The following is a 22,005-nucleotide window of genomic DNA, read 5'->3' on the forward strand; positions in this document are numbered from 1 at the left end:
TACTTTTATATTAATCACACCCCAAATGATATATTTCGCGTTGATGATACAACACCATAATGGAATAGGTGTTGGGATTGTGTGTCATAAACATACATTAAACAATGGAAATTGTAATGGTGAGCTGGGGTATACAGGTATAATATCAAAATTTATGTTCCCTGTGGATAATGGTAAATTCATATTAAGACACATTTGTGTATTATTGGGAAGCTTTTCAGCACATGTTAGCTTCAGTTAATGTAGGGTGGAGTTATTTAGTGGTTACTAGTGACAGGGATCACTGATACACAAACCATACCCTTTACCGAGTCTATCCGCTCCGTGCTTCCTCTCGTTATCAGGCAAGTGACCGCTTAATTAACATTTACTTGAAGTTAATTCAATAATTTTCACTACACACGCGCCATATTGATCCGTACATGATATACGCCTACCCCCATGCGTCTGTAGCTATTTGAAATATTAAACACGCCCAGTGGATGAACTTATCAAAGGAAAAATGACATGAAATATTACTTGCCAATACACATTTCACGGTTTATTATATCCGGACTTTACACCAATACTAGTGTATTTCTTAGAGTTGGAATACTTGGAGCGACGATAGTAATATATAGGTCATGTAGCGAGCCTCAACTCTAAATATAGCTACCGGACAGTAGAACTATACTTATTATGCATCCAATTGGACTAGAAACCAATTATTTCATTATGAAGACACAAGACCTATGCTTGGTAGCTCATTACAGCTAATTCATTCAATGGTGTTTGACCATCGTTAAGTTACCATCCTTTCGTCTAAATACTTTGGTATGTACAGAGTTATATTATATACAGTGTATCGATGCTAGCCGAGTCCCGTTTCTATTGGACATGACGGGGATCAGTCATCGATAGCTCATATAGTGTACGAACTGTTTAAAACACCCACCTGCTATAGACAGCTTTATAATCAATACTACCGCCGTGTCCTCACGATCATGCGCGTGAGTTTGTAGCGCTGATATTTGAGAGAGCACACTCACCCACTCGCCAGTAGATCCTCCAAACCGCGTCAGGTACACGTTGCTTGAAACGTTGAGGAAACCGTGAAAACCTTTTTTTTTTTTTCAAACTGGATGTCAACTTAAATTGCCACTTTTTGTGAATGGTGTAAATTGCGTTTGGGATAATGGTGAGAAAGGGATTATGATAGAATAATTCCAAATCTACGGGATGATAATAAAACATGAGTGAATAAACCAAAAAGAAAATCGACCATATAACGACAAAATGGCGACGGACATAGGTAATATTAGCGATATGCTTAGTGACGCACCTCTCCTGCTTATAAAAGTAAAACAGTTGACGTTGTGGAACGTTACTCAATCTTTTGATAATATTTCCGGTTGGGAAAATTCTACAATTAACGGAAGTTTTGCCAACATGACCGTCGATCCCGTACTGGAAAGATTTCTTCCGTGGTCCCCGCCTACACTCAACTGGTTATGGATACTTCTCATCCCCCTGTACATTCAAATCTTCATTCTGGCCGTGCTGGGAAACGCCTTGGTCATCTTGACCCTTATACAGAACAAACGGATGAGGACAGTGACAAACGTGTTCCTGTTGAATTTGTCTGTGAGTGATCTGCTCTTGGCTGTATTCTGTATGCCCTTCACCATTGTACCAATGATGCTCAAGAATTTCATCTTTGGGGAAACCATGTGTTACCTCATCCGGTACCTACAAGGTAAGACATACAATAGAACGCTGAAATTTCAATAAGTTAAAATAAAGTTGATTTATCATAGTACAAATTATGACATGTCTCATACGCAACTCTATTTCGCGCAATATGGCTATCTCAATACAGATATATTGAATTCAAATGAATTTTATTTACAAAATAATGAGCTCTCAAACGAACCGATTATAGAAATCATTCATAAAGTATCAGAAAAGTAATTATACTTATCATTTAAAAGGTATCACGCAGGTAAGTAATTGTACCAATGATTTATAAGGTACATGTATCAGGAAAGTAAGACAATAACTTGACTTGGATATAAACAACACACTTTGTTCTCGCGAAGTACAAATTGTACGGGGCAATAGAGCTATAGTTTTCTCTAACGAGATTGTGTAATGATTCCGTCTTTGAAATATATATACCACAATGTCCGAAGGAATGAAAATCTAACGTACACATTTTTCTATGTATTTTATACGCGAAATGTATTACAAAAGTAATTAAACATGAAGAATGTCTGTGTATATATGCATGCAAATTACTAATAGACGTAAAAATTAAATGTAGACTCGGATATTACGGAAAAGTCACAGTACGGACAATTCATATCAATCTGCTACACGAGGTCGAAAACTCGTCAGCCTGAAATATTCTTAGGCAGGAAATGTCCGTGATCTTAATGTTCGAGCATATATGCATGTATATCTCGTAATAGATTGTGGAACAATCATACATATAACAGTATGTATCTATCATCTGCCGAGAACAAAATGGGTATCACTTCACTCCTTAAAGTTCGAAACCTTCTCGAAGTACGATTGGTGACAATCGAGAGCAATGAAACAACTTCATCTATTGAACAACGAGAACAATAAAAAAACGTAAACCTGTAGCACATTTAGAACAATTAAAACTTTACATGTTTGGAACATTCTACATCTCAAGATATTTGAGCACAATGAGTATTCTACAGAGGTAGAACTTAGAGAACAATGAATATCCTACAGCTATAGAAATTAGAGAACAATGAATATCATACAGCTCTAGAACTTAGAGAACATTGGATATTGGACAGCTCTAGAACTTAGAGATCAATGGACATTGTACAGCTATAGAACTTAGAGAATAATGGATATTGTACAGCTCTAGGACTTAGAGAACAATAAATATCCTACAGCTCTAGACCTTAGAGAACAATAAATATCCTACAGCTATAGAAATTAGAAAACAATAAATATTGTACAGCTCTAGAACTTAAAGAAGAATAAATATTGTACAGCTAGAGAACTTAGAGAACAATAAAGATTGTACAGCTCTAGAACTTAGAGATCAATGGACATTGTACAGCTATAGAACTTAGAGAACTATGAATATCCTACAGCTCTGGAACTTAGAGAACAATGAAGATCCTACAGCTCTAGAACTTAGAGATCAATGGACATTGTACAGCTATAGAACTCAGAGAACAATGAATATCCTTCAGCTATAGAGCTTAGAGAACAATAAATATTCTACAGCTCTAGAACTTAGAGACCAACAAATATTGTACAGCTAGAGAACTTAGAGAACAATAAAGATTGTACAGCTCTAGAACTTAGAGACCAACAAATATTGTACAGCTAGAGAACTTAGAGAACAATAAATATCCTACAGCTATAGAAATTAGAAAACAATAAATATTGTACAGCTAGAGAACTTAGAGAACAATAAAGATTGTACAGCTCTAGAACTTAGAGACCAAGGAATATCCTACAGCTCTAGACCTTAGAGAACAATAAATATTGAACAGCTATAGAACTTAGAGAACAATAAATATCCTACAGCTCTAGAAGTTAGAGAACAATGAATATTGTACAGCTATAGATCTTAGAGAACAATAAATATTGTACATCTATAGAACTTAGAGAACAATATATTGTACAGCTATAGAACTTTGAGAATAATGAATATCCTACAGCTCGAGAACTTAGAGAACAATGAATATCGTACAGCTCTAGAAATTAGAGAACAATGAATATCGTACAGCTCTAGAAATTAGAGAACAATGAATATCCTTCAGCTATAGAACTTAGAGAACAATGGACACTGTACAGCTATAGAACTTATAGAACAATAAATATTGTACAGCTCTAGAACTTCGACAACAATGGATATTGTACAGCTCTAGAACTTAAAGAAGAATAAATATTGTACAGCTCTAGAACTTAAAGAAGAATAAATATTGTACAGCTCTAGAACTTCGACAACAATGGATATTGTACAGCTCTAGAACTTCGACAACAATGGATATTGTACAGCTATGGAACTTTGAGAACAATGAATAGCCTACAGTGAATATTGTACAGCTCTAGAACTTCGACAACAATGGATATTGTACAGCTCTAGGACTTAGAGAACAATAAATATCCTACAGCTATAGAACTTAGAGAAAAATGAATATCCTACAGCTCGAGAACTTAGAGAACAATAAATATTGTACAGCTAGAGAACTTAGAGAACAATAAATATCCTACAGCTCTAGAACTTACAGAACAATGAATATCCTACATCTATAGAACTTAGAGAACAATAAATATTCTACAGCTCTAGAACTTAGAGACCAACAAATATTGTACAGCTAGAGAACTTAGAGAACAATAAATATCCTACAGCTCTAGAACTTAAAGAACAATAAATATTGTACATCTATAGAACTTAGAGAACAATATATTGTACAGCTATAGAACTCAGAGAACAATGAATATCCTACAGTTATAGAACTTAGAGAACAATTAATATCCTACAGCTATAGAACTTATAGAACAATGAATATCATACAGCTCTAGAACTTAGAGAAAAATGAATATCCTACAGCTATATAACTTAGAGAACAATGAATATTGTACAGCTATAGATCTTAGAGAACAATAAATATTATACAGCTATATAACTTAGAGAACAATGAATATCCTAGAGCTATAGAACTTAGAGAACTATGAATATCCTACAGCTCTAGACCTTAGAGAACAATAAATATTATACAGCTATATAACTTAGAGAACAATGAATATCCTTCAGCTATAGAACTTAGAGAACTATGAATATCCTACAGCTCTGGAACTTAGAGAACAATGAAGATCCTACAGCTCTAGAACTTAAAGAACAATAAATATTGTACAGCTAGAGAACTTAGAGAACAATAAAGATTGTACAGCTCTAGAACTTCGACAACAATGGATATTGTACAGCTCTAGAACTTCGACAACAATGGATATTGTACAGCTATGGAACTTTGAGAACAATGAATAGCCTACAGTGAATATTGTACAGCTCTAGAACTTCGACAACAATGGATATTGTACAGCTATGGAACTTTGAGAACAATGAATATCCTAGAGCTATAGAACTTAGAGAAAAATGAATATCCTACAGCTCTGGAACTTAGAGAACAATGAAGATCCTACAGCTCTAGAACTTACAGAACAATGAATATCCTACAGCTCTAGCACTTAGAGAACAATGAATATTGTACAGCTCTAGAACTTAAAGAACAATAAATATTGTACATCTATAGAACTTAGAGAACATACATATCCTACAGCTCTAGAAGTTAGAGAACAATGAATATTGTACAGCTATAGAAATTAGAAAACAATAAATATTGTACAGCTCTAGAACTTCGACAACAATGGATATTGTACAGCTATGGAACTTTGAGAACAATGAATATACTACAGCTATAGAACTTAGAGAACTATGAATATCCTACAGCTCTAGACCTTAGAGAACAATAAATATCCTACAGCTCTAGAAGTTAGAGAACAATGAATATTGTACAGCTCTAGAACTTAAAGAACAATAAATATTGTACATCTATAGAACTTAGAGAACAATGAAGATCCTACAGCTCTAGAACTTAAAGAACAATAAATATTGTACAGCTCTAGAACTTAGAGAACAATGGATATTGTACAGCTATAGAACTTTGAGAACAATGAATATCCTACAGCTATAGAACTTAGAGAACAATGAATATCCTACAGCTCTAGAACTTAGAGAACAATCGACATTGTACAGCTATAGAACTTAGAGAACAATGAATATCCTACAGCTATAGAACTTAGAGATCAATGAATATCCTACAGCTTTGAACTTAGAGAACAATGAATATCCTAGAGCTATAGAACTTAGAGAAAAATGAATATCCTACAGCTCTGGAACTTAGAGAACAATGAATATCCTACAGCTCTAGAACTTAGAGAACAATGAAAACTCTACAGCTATAGAACTTAGAGAACAATGAATATCCTACAGCTCTAGTACTTAGAGAACAATGAATATTGTACAGCTATGGAACTTTGAGAACAATGAATATCCTACAGATCTAGAACTTAGAGAACAATAAATATTGTCAAGATCTAGAACTTAGAGAACAATATATTGTACAGCTATAGAAGTAAGAGAACAATGAATATCCTACAGATCTAGAACTTAGAGAACAATGTATATCCTACAGCTCTAGAACTTAGACAACAATGAATATCCTACAGATCTAGAACTTAGAGAACAATGGATATTGTACAGCTCTAGAACTTAGAGAATAATATATTGTACAGCTATAGAACTAAGAGAACAGTGAATATCCTACAGCTATAGCACTTAGAGAACAATGAATATTGTACAGCTATAGAAATTTGAGAACAATGAATATCCTAAAGCTCAAGAACTTATAGAAAAATGAATATTGTACAGCTATAGAAATTTGAGAACAATGAATATCCTACAGATCTAGAACTTAGAGAACAATATATTGTACAGCTATAGAAGTAAGAGAACAATGAATATCCTGCAGCTATAGAACTTAGAGAACATTGAATATCCTACAGCTCTAGTACTTAGAGAACAATGAATATCCTACAGCTCTAGAACTTAGAGAACAATGAATATTGTACAGCTATAGAACTAAGAGAACAATGAATATCCTACAGCTATAGAACTAAGAGAACAATGAATATTTTACAGCCGTAGAATGTTAAGCGTAGTAACATGATTTACACTACAGAAAGAGATATTCTTTCAATTTTTATCATTAACTGTGAATAAAACTCTCTACATCAATATTGTTGAAGTACTTCCGCATTATTCGACTTCCGTCTAAAAGTCTAGCATTATATGGCTCTGATTTAGTTCGGGGTCATTTTCTATCAACTTTAGGAAAATAGACATAAACCAGTTAAGATTGTACTTTTCTTTTATCGTGTATATTTAAGGTGGCTTAAGTTGTAAGCGTTAACTAATACTTAGACTCCGTATATGACACCGAGATTATATTAAACGTTGTCTTATACCTGAAATAACGACCTATACACATTGAGTAACATCCCCTGCCCAGAACACATAAGCAAATGTACCATGAGGACAGTGCGAATAGGTTGTATGAAAAATGGGACTTATAATAAAAAAGAATCGCCTGAAATGTTTGCGGTGCTTTATTACATTCATTAAAAACTCAACTTTTTTTCTTTTTTCTTTTAACGAACAAACCTTTACCACCGGCATATGACGCGCCTACTACATGTATTGATCACTCAATTACTGAAAATATAACACAATTTGCACGTGTAATTATTCATGTTCAAACTGTTGATTGTGCCATTCCATGTTTTAACCCATCATTATAAGCCCACATATCCGCGCTTTGGGCTATACCCACCCATGTCAGAGTTTAATGCTCATTCTGGTCCAATTTGAAATTGAAAATCGTTTGCTTTGATCATTTGTGAGAAACATTAACCAGGAGATCAAACTGGATCCACAACCAAACAAAATTACGGAGTCGGGCGATGTTATAAAATATAGAAAGAAAAAGAAAAAAAAAGGCGAATTAATGTCTGTTAATGTGCTACATTGTATACCGTTTATAAAACTCAACTAAATATCTTAGTATTCCTAATATTACGGAACTGTATCAACACAACTTGAGCACCCTGATTTATAACGCGTGTACTTGTATCATTTCGTGAAACGGTTCTCGACATGCTGCTTATAAAAAAGGAAGGTTGAGCCTTTACGATAGAGGGACCCTTTATTTTTCAAAATTTCCCTTTGTCGTTATCTATCGGACCGTAGTTTCATAACAAGGCTGAACCTAACGTACCATACCTATGGCACCACGCGGACTATTAAATATACAATACATAATGGCGATTGTTCAGTAATTGGTAATAAAATTACCTACGATAAGATCTATATATCATCCAGATTTGATTTTTACCGAGTCTTTTTTAACTCTGTTTCTTGCTGAAATTTACTAATAAAATCATGTCATGAAACTGTCACCGATATATATCTCGACATCAAATACAAAATGGTTCCGAACAGACTAGCAGTGTGTGAGAGTCCATTTGAGTGTGTAAACAAGTTAATTTGTAATAGATATACAAAATTATCAATACACAATTCGTCATTGAGGTTTGAGACATTGGCAAAAATTGTTTCCTACTACAACTTCTCGTAACGAGGACAGCGGTGCCGGGAACTCGGGTTAAAGGGTACCAGACTCACTTAATTCAAAAATACATGTAAAGGGTACTGGACTCAATTAATATAAGGATAAAGGGTACCGGAATCACTTAATAATGATAAAGGGTACCGGACTCAATTAATATAATGATAAAGGGTACCGGACTCAATTGATATAAGGATAAAGGGTACCGGACTCAATATTTATAATGATAAAGGTTACCGGACTCAATTAATATAAGGATAAAGGGTACCGGACTCAATTAATATAAGGATAAAGGGTACCGAACTCAATTAATATAATGATAAAGGGAACTGGACTCAATTAATATAATGATAAAGCATACTTGACTCAATTAATATAAGGATAAAGGTTACCGGAATCACTTAATATAATGAAAAATAATATAATGATGAAGGGTACCGGACTCAATTAATATAATGATAAAGGGTACCGGACTCAATTAATATAATGATTAAGGGTACCGGACTCAACTGATATAAGGATAAAGGGTACCGGACTCAATTAATATAAAGATAAAGGGAACCGAACTCAATTAATATAATGATAAAGGGAACTTGACTCAATTAAGATAATGATAAAGGATACTTGACTCAATTAATATAAGGATAAAGGGTACCGGACTCAATTAATATAATGATAAAGGGTACCTAGCTCAATTAATATAAGGATAAAGGGTACCTGACTCAATTAATATAAGGATAAAGGGTACCGGACTCAATTAATATAAGGATAAAGGGTACCGGACTCAATTAATATAAGGATAAAGGGTACCGGACTCAATTAATATAAGGATAAAGGGTACCGGACTCAATTAATATAAGGATAAAGGGTACCGGACTCAATTAATATAAGGATAAAGGGTACCGGACTCAATTAATATAAGGATAAAGGGTACCGGACTCAATTAATATAAGGATAAAGGGTACCTGACTCAATTAATATAAGGATAAAGGGTACCTGACTCAATTAATATAAGGATAAAGGGTACCGGACTCAATTAATATAAGGATAAAGGGTACCGGACTCAATTAATATAAGGATAAAGGGTACCTGACTCAATTAATATAAGGATAAAGGGTACCTGACTCAATTAATATAAGGATAAAGGGTACCGGACTCAATTGATATAAAGATAAAGGGAACCGAACTCAATTAATATAATGATAAAGGGAACTTGACTCAATTAAGATAATGATAAAGGATACTTGACTCAATTAATATAAGGATAAAGGGTACCGGACTCAATTAATATAATGATAAAGGGTACCAAAATTAGTTAATATAAGGATAAAGTATACCGGACTCAATTAATATAATGATAAAGGGTACCGGACTCAATTAATATAATGATAAAGGGTACCTAGCTCAATTAATATAAGGATAAAGGGTACCTGACTCAATTAATATAAGGATAAAGGGTACCGGACTCAATTAATATAAGGATAAAGGGTACTTGACTCAATTAATATAAGGATATAGGGTACCTGACTCAATTAATATAAGGATAAAGGGTACCGGACTCAATTAATATAAGGATAAAGGGTACTTGACTCAATTTATATAAGGAGAAAGGGAACTGGACTCAATTAATATAAGGAGAAAGGGTACCGGACTCAATTTATATAATGATAAAGGGTGGGTACTTGACTCAATTTATATAAGGAGAAAGGGAACTGGACTCAATTAATATAAGGAGAAAGGGTACCGGACTCAATTTATATAATGATAAAGGCGGGGTACTTGACTCAATTTATATAAGGAGAAAGGGTACCGGACTCAATTTATATAAGGATAAAGGGTACTTGACTCAATTAATATAAGGATAAAGGGTACCGGACTCAATTAATATAATGATAAAGGGTACTTGACTCAATTAATATAAGGATATAGGGTACCGGACTCAATTTATATAAGGAGAAAGGGTACTGGACTCAATTAATATAAGGAGAAAGGGTACCGGACTCAATTACTATAATGATAAAGGGTACCGGACTCAATTTATATAATGATAAAGGGTGGGTACTTGACTCAATTTATATAAGGAGAAAGGGAACTGGACTCAATTAATATAAGGAGAAAGGGTACCGGACTCAATTTATATAAGGATAAAGGGTACTTGACTCAATTTATATAAGGAGAAAGGGTACCGGACTTTCACTCTATATATAAGAATAAGAAGTCTCTTTACTTACTACATCATTGACTTTTGTAACAGACTGATGCGTTACTTATGTATACTGCGTAATTAAAAAGAAAATCAATCAGATGACAATTAAAACATATTAATAACTTTTATCAATATTTATCAATTTGAGAATTCTTTCGGTTTGAATAAGGATTAAAAAGTTCCAATTATGGAAAAATCTAGTTATAACAAAAAACAAGAAGTAGAATGTCTACAAAGACATGAACATACTTCCAACGACACCAACTGATCAAATAAATAAATAAATAAATATACAACATTTGATATAGCGCTCTATCTAGCTAACATAAGCCACATTGAAGCGCTTTACAGTATATATATATCCAATTTTATATAGTCAATACAATAAGCATATATATATATATATATATTAATCAATACAATACTGAGAAATTCTCAGGAGCTGACTTATCAGGCGCTAAATACTAGTCATATGCCACCTAGCTAATATCTCCCTATGTGTGTATGCCTGTGTGTGCTGGAGATGTATTGTGTATTGTGTATCAACACATTAATACAACCTGGAGCGGTATATTTCTGGAAGTCAGGAGTAGAATGTCCGTAGTAAAGTACGTGGACATACTTTGTATTTGCATTTCTCATATAATCATACTTAAAAAGACCATGCATATATACATTGGCGGTGTGCTACACGTAGGAGGGGGTCGGGGGTTGGGTGGGATGGTGGGGAGGGGGATTATTATCAAAGTTACATGGTGTTTACCTCTTGGTGAATATAGCTGGATTTACCGAATTCTTGGTACTTAAATCGGCTTGACGTCATGTTTGATCCGAAATAAATAGACATGTTGGAAAGTACATACTATCGCTACAAAGTTTCTCGGAGACTTGAATGCAAGAACATGTACGAAGTAATTAGCAATCTCGCCATAATCTCGTCATTGCCTCTTTACTTTTAGCTGTGTGTGGCAGCTCATCTTTTGTAAAGACAAAAACTCTAGTGTTACTAGCCCGTGCTGAAACGTAGATGTTTTTTGTTGATAATTGTGTGTCATTTATGACAGTAAACAATAACTTGTGTTTGTTACACTACGAGTACGTATAACCCTGCAAAATCTTTCCACGCGTTTTGTATATTAAGTACAGTGTGTGTATACATGTAACAACAGCATAGGTCCATAATAAGTGCTCCATATGTATAGCTTTATAATAGCTCCATATGTGCAACGTATAGCAATATTAAAGGTCCATATATATCTCTATACAATAGGCCCATTGGGAGAGCTATACCATAGGTCAATATGTATACATGTATCTATAATAAAGTTCCATATGTATAACTATATTATAGGTTCATAGGTGTATCTATAATAAAGTTCCATATATATAACTATATGATAGGTCCATATGTATTACTTTATCATAGGTCCATATGTATAACTATATATCAGCTCCATATGTATAACTATATCATAGGTCCATATGTGTATCTATAATAAATGTTCCATATGTATAACTATATATCAGCTCCATATGTATAAATATATCATAGGTCTATATGTATAACTACTTGTATACCATATGTCCATATGTACAGTGTATACCTAATGCATAGGCCCATATATATAGCTATACCATAGGTCCATATGTACAGTGTATAGCTATATCATAGGCCCATATGTATAACTTTACCGTTGGTCCATATGTATAACTATATCATAGGTCCATGTGTATAACTACTTGTATACCATATTACCATATGTGCAGTGTATACCTAATGCATAGGCCCATATATATAGCTATACCATAGGTCCATATGTACAGTGTATATCTATATCATAGGCCCATATGTATAACTTTACCGTTGGTCCATATGCATAACTATATCATAGGTCCATGTGTATAACTACTTGTATACCATATGTCCATATGTACAGTGTATACCTAATGCATAGGCACATATATATAGCTATACCATAGGTCCATATGTACAGTGTATATCTATATCATAGGCCCATATGTATAACTTTACCGTTGGTCCATATGTATAACTATACCAAATATCCATATGTATAACTATATAATATCTCAATATGTACAGTGTATGGATATAGCATAGGTCCATATGTTTAACTATATACATGTAATAGCCCCATATGTACAGTGTACAGCTATATAATAGGCCCATATGAATGGATGGCTATGTACATTGTATAGCTATATCGTAGGTCAATATATATAATTATACCATAGGTCCATATGTATATCTTTACCATAGCTCCATATGTACAGTGTATAGCTATATCACAAGCCCATACGTAAACCTTTACATTATAGGTCCATAGATATAGCTCTATCATGATTTTTATACAGTTCCGGGATCCATTCGGTTTATGTCCATCAGCATTTAAATCAAACAGAAAATTCAACCATATAGTCGGCAGTGTATTGTATTGTGACCAATATTCGGCTAAAAATGTTAGTTGGAGAATAAATAATATTAAAAAAACCCACCACAAACGCATTTCATACTATAAGGAATTGAGGGATGCATTAAAAGATTGAATGATATCTTATAAATTTATCTCCGGAAGTCCTGTGCTTTAATCCCTATGCTATGAGCTCTTGTCCAACACACTCTCATGCGAGGATTGAACTCAATTTTACTTGAAACTCGCAGCTTTTTTCATCAAACGTTGATTTTGTCGCCATTTACGATCCGGGAAAGTGATATCACTGTTCTATAACGATCCGGGAAATTGATATCACTGTTCTATAACGATCCAGGAAAGTGATATCGCTGTTCTATAACGATCCGGGAAAGTGATATAATTGTTCTATAACGATCCGGGAAAGTGATACACTGTTCTATAACGATCCGGGAAAGTGATATAATTGTTCTATAACGATCCGGGAAAGTGATGCACTGTTCTATAACGATCCGGGAAAGTGATGCACTGTTCTATAACGATCCGGGAAAGTGATATCACTGTTCTATAACGATCCGGGAAAGTGATATCACTGTTCTATAGCAATCCGGGAAAGTGATATCACTGTTCTATAACGATCCGGGAAAGTGATATCACTGTTCAATAACGATCCGGGAAAGTGATATCACTGTTCTATAGCGATCCGGGAAAGTGATATCACTGTTCTATAACGATCCGGGAAAGTGATATACATGAAGTAAATGATGCTGTAATTTAACATACAAAGTACGTACCATTGACACAATACAAAAACGGAAACTAAAAAAAATATATCATAACGGAACGGTAATTCATAAAATATAACATTTTGTCAAAAAATAACAATAACAAATGTATATCATTCATGAATGAGAGAAAGCAGTCCTATTTGTAATAACCAGAGCCACATAACGCGGTAAATAGGTAGTTGTCAGTTCGTCAGCCAACTAGTCCATCACTACCCTTCAGCTACTCTATAAATCCCTGTGCCTTTGTCCCACAGCGATACTGAATTTACTTCGAATAACTCCACATGATTTCTGGAAAAAAAAATGTGTTGACTTAACAAATAGTTCCTTTTTTTGCTGAATTTTTGATATTTTGCCAGCGCGAACAAAACATTAAGTAAGACAAAACATTTTTTTGGCCATTTGGAATTCTGAAAGAAAGTTCTCCACGCTGATTTGACCATTTCGGTTTCCAAAATTGTTCGAAAATATTTGCGTAAATGCTCATTATAATTCATACATACACTCTAATCGCATCTTGTTAAATATGACACATTCTTTTACACCTAATATAAGGTATATATGGCACAATATTTTATCAACGAGTATAAATGAGAAACGGCAGAATTTCCACGTAATGTATCAAAGCCCATTATAGATCTTATTATGTAAATGAGAAAAATGTATACCTACTAAACTAGTGCTAAATGTCGATATATATCCCCCTTGCTACCGATTCTTTATCACATACAACATGCTACAATCTGTAAGACAGATTTACACACGGTATCTGTGTTCCACACCATACATGTAGCCGTATAGATTTCAACAAACTTATCATTTCAGTACTTACAATAATGTAGTACCAATATCAAACGAAACATTGAGGACGATAAGCTATATTTTTTCTGTTTCGTTTCTGTAAGTATAAGATTACTCTAGGTGGAGCTTCTGTGACCTCATCTGGGGTTACCATTACAATAGAAGTATTCGTTCAAAACGCGAATTTATTTGAACTTAAACGCTTTTTGTTCCAGCATTAGTAACAGTTTTCGTTCGGAAATGAGGTATGACAAAGCAATATTAAAGCTGTTTTGGTTGGAATTCGTGTATGAATCTACATGTACATAATCAATCTAAGGAAACACATGGGTAGTGGGATGGTGAAGTGGGTAGCGCACTCGCCTTTCACCAAGACGGCCTTGGCTCAATTCCCCCGAAAAAAAAAATGTGTTGGGGCAATCTGCCCGACTATGTGGGATTTCTCCGGGTGATCCGGTTCCTCCCACATTGAAACCCGATGTGAGCTACCATCAGGACCAACAAGAGTGATTAATACAAGTTCACCGATATTCTTTCACAGTTGTTGTAAAATAGGTAAAGTTTAATTTAAGGAAACACATGAACGATAGCCAAATTTTGATGTATTCAGAACGTGGAATATAGTTATTTGACTGAGTATGCTTAATGCCGCATAACACCTGGCGTTTGGACCCGTTTAGACGTGCTGATTTGCGTGAGTTCGATACTAACTTCAATAGGATTAGCATATGTATCTTCACTGAGTATTTATCCAATTAAGGTCTAATTATAGGGACTATACGAGAAAGAAAACCAGACAGGTACGGTTTGACAGTCGCCATTGTTCCAGGAAAACAACAGAGACTCGGAAATTTGTAGGAACTATTAGATTTGTTCTTAGAAACGTGATGTTCCGGATGTTTGTTTTTGTTTTAATTCAATGTTATTAAAGCTTTCTCCGACCACACACCCGCATGTATCCAAATTAGTAATCACAACTGACGTCACCATCTTCAGTCTCGTTATCTCTTGTTGTCTTTCTGTGAGAACCTATCCTTCTCACTAGTCATGACACAATTACAACACTCGTCTCCTCTTCTTATAGAAACAATATCAACATATGTCATATTTATAAATATATCTACAATGTACTTTGATTTAGCGTTAAACTTTTCACTTGAATAAATGTATAGTACTCTTCCTTGTTGATAGGTTTGGGTTCTTTCAAGGAGGGTTGGGTTCTTACAGACAACAACAAACATAGTCTACACTGAGGACTGCCATTAGCTGTATTTCTCAAAGCGAGGTTCCACAAAGAGGCAGTACATGTAATTTTAGGAATTTTAAACTGACGGAACGCAATCATCAACACTTCACAAACCAATTCAAATGCGCTATGAACTGTTTATTTTCTTGTCTACATACAATTTATGTTCCTATATCGATTAGAATTCTTCTTATACTTCTCAATAAAACATTGTACTTGAAAATAATTCAAATTCCGTATTACCCAGTTACTTTGTTAAAACAACCTAGTAACTGAAATTTATAACGTTTTTTTTTTTTGCTTTGTTAAGAATAGTGGCGTGTTCCAAAAGTTCTTTATTGTAATTCACATTTTAACATTTATTCCACATTTGACGAGGACAATCGGATGTCCCAAGACAAATAAACTATACAATTACTTCAAAACTCAGTTAAGTATTCCGAAACGTTATGTTGCCGACGCAGTAAGTCGAGACAGCGCCTGCAACACAACGGGGTTAAAACGCTGTGAAACTTCTTAGACCTCACGACCTTTATCCAACTTATTTAAAGGGACACTCAAAAAGTACGGAATGTATCATTTAAGTCTTTTACCGAAGGACTAATGCGACTTGCAACTGATTTGATATTCCCCCTGATGCATGGTAATGCATATTGGAAAAGGATACAGTAGCAGAGGACGTTTATAAAGCTGGGAAAACAGGATTAAGGCATTATGTTTTTTCACAAACCTAAACTAAAACTTAACATGAATACAAAACAATAATATAGGCCAAACCACGGAAATTCAGAGTAGAAGGGTCATGAACGAAATCTCCGAAACAAAATTCAGATGTCACGAATCCTTCTCTGAATACAATTACGTTTTTCTATATATACTTACATGTCAGGAAACATTACGCCTATACAATGTAGGTATATTATGGGAGCATGCATTTACTTACACGTATGCATGCTATTACCTGTACGTACATGCACGAGCCCAGTGTTAACGCATGGAAGTGTATACGCGCGTCAGTCACGAGATTGTCGGCTGATTACCAATTAAGTCATAAGGTCGAGACTTCCTACGTAATGCAGCATGACTATTTACACGTGAACTTACTCTCGCCCGAGCTGATGATTGTTTTAAGTCATGCTACAGAGTACACACAATTTAATGGAGCTAACTATAGATCGGGACTCCCTACGGGCTCTATCCTATACTCAAATAAAACGTATAACGTGAGGAATCCAATTCTAATTTCCTCGAACTAATTTTGATTAATGAATATGAAATCGACATTATAATATACCAACCATTATACTCACGAATAGCTGATACGATAACCTCTAAGAAACAAGAAAATGGAATATTTTACATATCCGGCACGGTAATACCGGTTTCGGTTGACTTTTACTGAAGTGGCTAGATAATTTCTCCCCCAGGTATTAATGCTATAATCCTATTTTGAAAATGTATTGGAGATCTATGTACGTTGTACCTAGCTCTGTAGAACTACGCCTAACATATCTATGCACTTAGATGAAACCCAAAAGGATTAAACAACGTAGATAAGGATTATACCTTTTTTTTCAAAATATTTATTTCTCACAACGAGACATCTTCTTAAAAGAAAAGAGAAGTGTATCTTTACCATGATGGTATGCGATCTCTTAGATCAAGCATGTGACATACAATGTATGTCTACAAGTGAGAGTATGTGTGTATTGTCTGTTTGATGTAAATATAACAAAAAAAAACAAAATGAAAAATACAAAAAAATCAAAAAAAAAAAAACTTAGCAGGACATCCATATGAATAAATGACTGTGATGGTACCTTCTCTAAACGTCTAAAAAACGTAGCCTCGTTGTAACATTGTAATAGGCAGGTTGTATATGTTGTCGAGAACTATAGAGAAATGTATACAATATAAATAGAAAAGTGCACAACATTGGATATAACCACAATGTATTAAACACGGGGATATAGTCACAGAGCTTGCGTGGTAAATGTCAATCATCCTAGTGTATTACATGTAACACACACATAACATAAGTTAGACGCGTCGCACATGTGGTTTGATTTGCGCGCGAAGTATATATACCGACATATTTAATGTATTGATGTTTGGAGAACGTAACTGTGAATGACTTGGACGGATGCAGAAAACAGCTGATGATGACAGCGCATTGTATTACTGGCGCCACAGACACACTGGTTATGTTCCATCACACAGGGTCGTATTCACAAATTTAGAAAGTTATGTGGCTGTTGAATTGTACAAAATAATGAATTTTCATTATAAAAAGGATAGGGAAATTGTAAGTTTTAGTTCAGTTAACATGTAACACGGCATTCTATTTGTCAATCGAAATAATCATTTACCCCGATTGACCAGGTCAGGTTAGGGATTTGATTATAAATGACGTCACGACCATAAAATGTGACTTTCAAAAGTTGATGCATCAATTTGTCCTCAATTTGGATGCTACTGATGATACCAAGCATCTACGTCGTCAGTAGATTTTTTGTGATTTACTCTCGCAAATTTTAAAATAAGTAGGTTAGTTCTGAAAATGTATGGATGTATTTTGCGATTATAAGAGGTCAAGATATATTCTGTTGTTGTAAATCATGTACTCCCTCGGATGTCACAGATCATGTCTCACATCTGGTGGCAGTGCTATGTCCTGTTTTCCTCTAAACATGCATAGCAACAATGGATTTACAAATTATTAATGAGCTTCCCGTTATTTGATTAATCCTAGATACTATGCAATGGACGGATGACCTCTTGTGGTCTCCCGATGGGTCGAACATATGTTGACTGATTAATTCCCTCATTGCAATGTCGTCCTGGTCAATTCGTTAGGGATATCAACAAATACTATTAGGGTGATTCTAACGGCAAGCAAATCTAATTAGGTCAAGTCTTCTGCGGTAACTATTATACGATACTATATAGAAATATATATCTCTTAAATACAATTCAATACATAATTCAAAAATATTCATCAGAGAAATGAGATTATCCAAATCAGTAATGTAATTGTAAGAAATATGAAATGATCTGATTAGTTAAAAGATCTTGTTACTCTTACATCTGGTTTGAAGGAAAAATAACCGTTTTCTTCATTTGTTTTTGAATTGAATGGATATCGAATGTCAAGGTAACGCTGACGGTTGTCATGCTTTGAGGCACACTATATGATCGTGAATGATATGAATCGATCATTCTGCTGTTTTATTTCGGGGATAAAGTGCCGTGTTTAGTGAACTATATACAGAAATACACAGCATTGCCAAAACCATTTCAATCACAGCCACAACGTTTACGTAGAGTCCCTTTGGAGAAGAAGCTATACAGCTGACATAGATCCTCAGATAATTATGTTATTTGATTTTGTGAAAATAACGCAGGCAGAATTTGAGAAAAGGGACTGATCCAGACTGAATAAAAAAGCAAGGATATAAAGTAATATCCCGGCGGCTTAAACCACCAATGTATGCCGTTAAAACAGGCTTTGGTAAAAAATAAAGTGCTGTTTACATGGACATGTTAGGAGTGATATAGCCTCTTTTGCCTGTCAGTCTGTGCATTAAAACCACACGAGGTAATATGTATGGTCATATTATATTACTTAGTGTAAGTTATTAATTTCTAATATTACACACTATTACACTACCTTGCCAAACGACACCGTTTCTATCTGGTCATCAATCCCGTGTCTGAGACCCGGCCATGACAGACTTCTACCAGCCATTTTACGTCATACTTGTCTTTTATTTTAAAATGTGTGTAAGGAGTCTGGCAAAATAGCCGAAGAGGGCATTTGCTGACGTGAGATAAGATTCGAGTACTAGGAACTTTTCGTAAATACTTCTCAGATATATATTTTTTTCACTGAATGTCGCAATGACATTTAACGGATCCAGCAAGTGTTTTACAAACTTAACTGAAATAAAAACTCCGTGTAACATCGTAAATATAAAGGTATACGAGAGAACGAAGCGAGTGAAATTGATGACCAAACATCAATCCGGTTGATTTACATATTCCCTGTGTACTAGTATAAAATGCTTTCTTCTTTGTATCAATGGCAACAGGGTAGCAAGATAATGCAAGTTTATGAAAACCTTTGTGTTTGGAGTTACTTTTATTGTACGGCGAAGTTTTATTTCACGAGCAATTACCTTACTTTTTTCAGACTTTATTCATGGCTGACATCTTACAAAGCTGGCTTTGTAGCTTAAGAACACTATTTTAAATTCAAACGACCACTAGTGACCTTCTTAGCAAGCACAAACCGGATTATAGGGTATGTCACCATAGCATTAAAACTGTATTTCATTTGAATGACATGTGACAAATTTAAAAGGAATGTTTGAACTTCTTCCAGAGTTGGAAACATACTGTATATATCCAGCAAAATGTTAATATATTGATCGTGAACTGATACAGTTCCACTAGAAATTAGTAATGTTCAACCTACTTGCTGTCTCTATTTTCAAAAAAATAGTTGCCTCGTCAGTAACGCTCATTTTCGTATTAGAAGGGTTTCTCTTCAACGACATAACATATATCACGGAGATGGTGAAATATTCACACTCAACGTCATGACTGTAATGAAATATATTGACAGAGTTACATTTTTCTCAGAATGACAACCTTGTCATCATATTTCATGAGCGGATGATCGCTCGTTAACCTTACACGGAGTAATTACCAGGTTAGGAACCGTTCAGTTTGTTTAACCGACCTCTTATAATCGGCATTGCTTGTTTGCGTCTTTCAAAAATGAGATGTGCTGAATATGTTTGTTGTCGTAAAGGACAGATTATTATCCCACGCTTTCTCTGTTTATTATATTTCCATTTTTCCTAACACAATTATCAACAGTGACGTTTCCTTGAACCTTTAAATCTTTCTAAATGTGGTACTTTAAGAACTAAAGACCTTTTTGAACATTCATATTTTTTGACTTTTTGACTTTAAACTGTGCCGCGAGGATTCCTTTGTTTCTATGATTTTTTTTTTCCAATTCTATCATGGTTAAATACATAACTTAAAAAATATGATAATTTGGACGTTTTAAACATGATCAATGTAGAAGAGAAGCCCCACTGAAATTTCCATTGCACGAACGTTAGAGGAACTGTAACGTGGGGCTCTCTACTGTTTCGGAGCTTTTCAGCTGTTTCCACATCTTGGTAATATTGAAGAAAAATGATATATTGTTCATCCCATTTGCAACACTCTTTAACTCTTTTTTTTTTCATTTTTTTTCATTCATTCTTTTCGGTTTCTGTAAACACCCGTCATCACATGATATCAGGTCTTGCGAGGAGGATAAACCTGAAAAAAATAAAACATTGGTTCAGATCAAGCCTCTTTGGAAGTTCAAGGACCATATCAGGAATACTACAGTTGTGGGATCGCACAACGTTACACGATGTGCGCACGATGTGCGTCCGATTTGTGCACGGTGTGTGAACGATGTGTGCACGATGTGCGAACCGTAACATATTGGACGATCATTGCTTGCGCACATTTGTGCGCACGATTGACGAACGTTGTGCGATAGCAATTGTGGTTGAGTAAATTGAGGAATGGCTTAACAATATTTACGGGTTCGTGTTCAAACATATATTGATGTTTAAGTTTCTCTCTATATTCTAGTTCCATTGGTAAGCCTATCATTCTGTCTATACTTTCTTCAATTTAGAAATGATGGTTTCGATGTTTTCTAAATCGACATATGTAAAATTACCATACAGTCCCGTATACAGGTAAACAAAGCCACTTTGTACATGTACCTGGACCGTAGTTTCCCCCCGCCTGGGGAACTTACGTAACTCGTCGGGGTGTAAAAATCCAGACGAAGGCTAAACCGAATGCAAATAACAGATACTAAACGTCCCGTTGTGTTTTCATAACGATCATTCGGTACTGTATCACATAGCAGCTCTATTTGTCAGGCACAGGTCAGGTACAACTCCGGTCATTCATCAAATTGATATTTACCTGTTCTGTTACATTCTTGACAGTCTAACGGTCACTGTGATACTGTGTAACACGCATCGTAAAATTGTACATACTCTTAATTATTGTGATGAAATTACAGTCATATATACAGTGTGCATTATTGCAAACGAGTCTTCTGCATTTGTTTTCATTCCGTAATATTGATCAACAAATTGTACCAAATCGCACAGTTGTGCGGAGAGAAGCGCAGGACAGGGCGAACTATTATTAAATCGCACAGTTGTGCGCACCATGTATGGACGATGTGCGGACGGTGTGTGAACGATGTATGCACGCTAGTGTT

The 22,005-nt window shown here is 34.8% G+C and overlaps 1 protein-coding gene across 1 annotated transcript in view; it reads left to right on the forward strand.

Moving 5' to 3' along the window:
- Window positions 1-861: 861 nt before the first annotated feature.
- LOC110444635 (cholecystokinin receptor type A-like) overlaps window positions 862-22,005 on the forward strand; it is a 58,008-nt gene continuing 36,864 nt past the window's right edge. The window contains exon 1 of the mRNA XM_021489004.1: window positions 862-1,735. Within this exon, the coding sequence (XP_021344679.1) occupies window positions 1,276-1,735 (460 nt within the window). The 5' untranslated portion in view covers window positions 862-1,275. The remainder of the gene's footprint in view (window positions 1,736-22,005) is intronic.

This window comes from Mizuhopecten yessoensis, unplaced genomic scaffold (assembly GCF_002113885.1).
Source record: "Mizuhopecten yessoensis strain PY_sf001 unplaced genomic scaffold, ASM211388v2 scaffold2049, whole genome shotgun sequence".
Classification (NCBI taxonomy): Eukaryota; Metazoa; Mollusca; class Bivalvia; order Pectinida; family Pectinidae; genus Mizuhopecten; species Mizuhopecten yessoensis.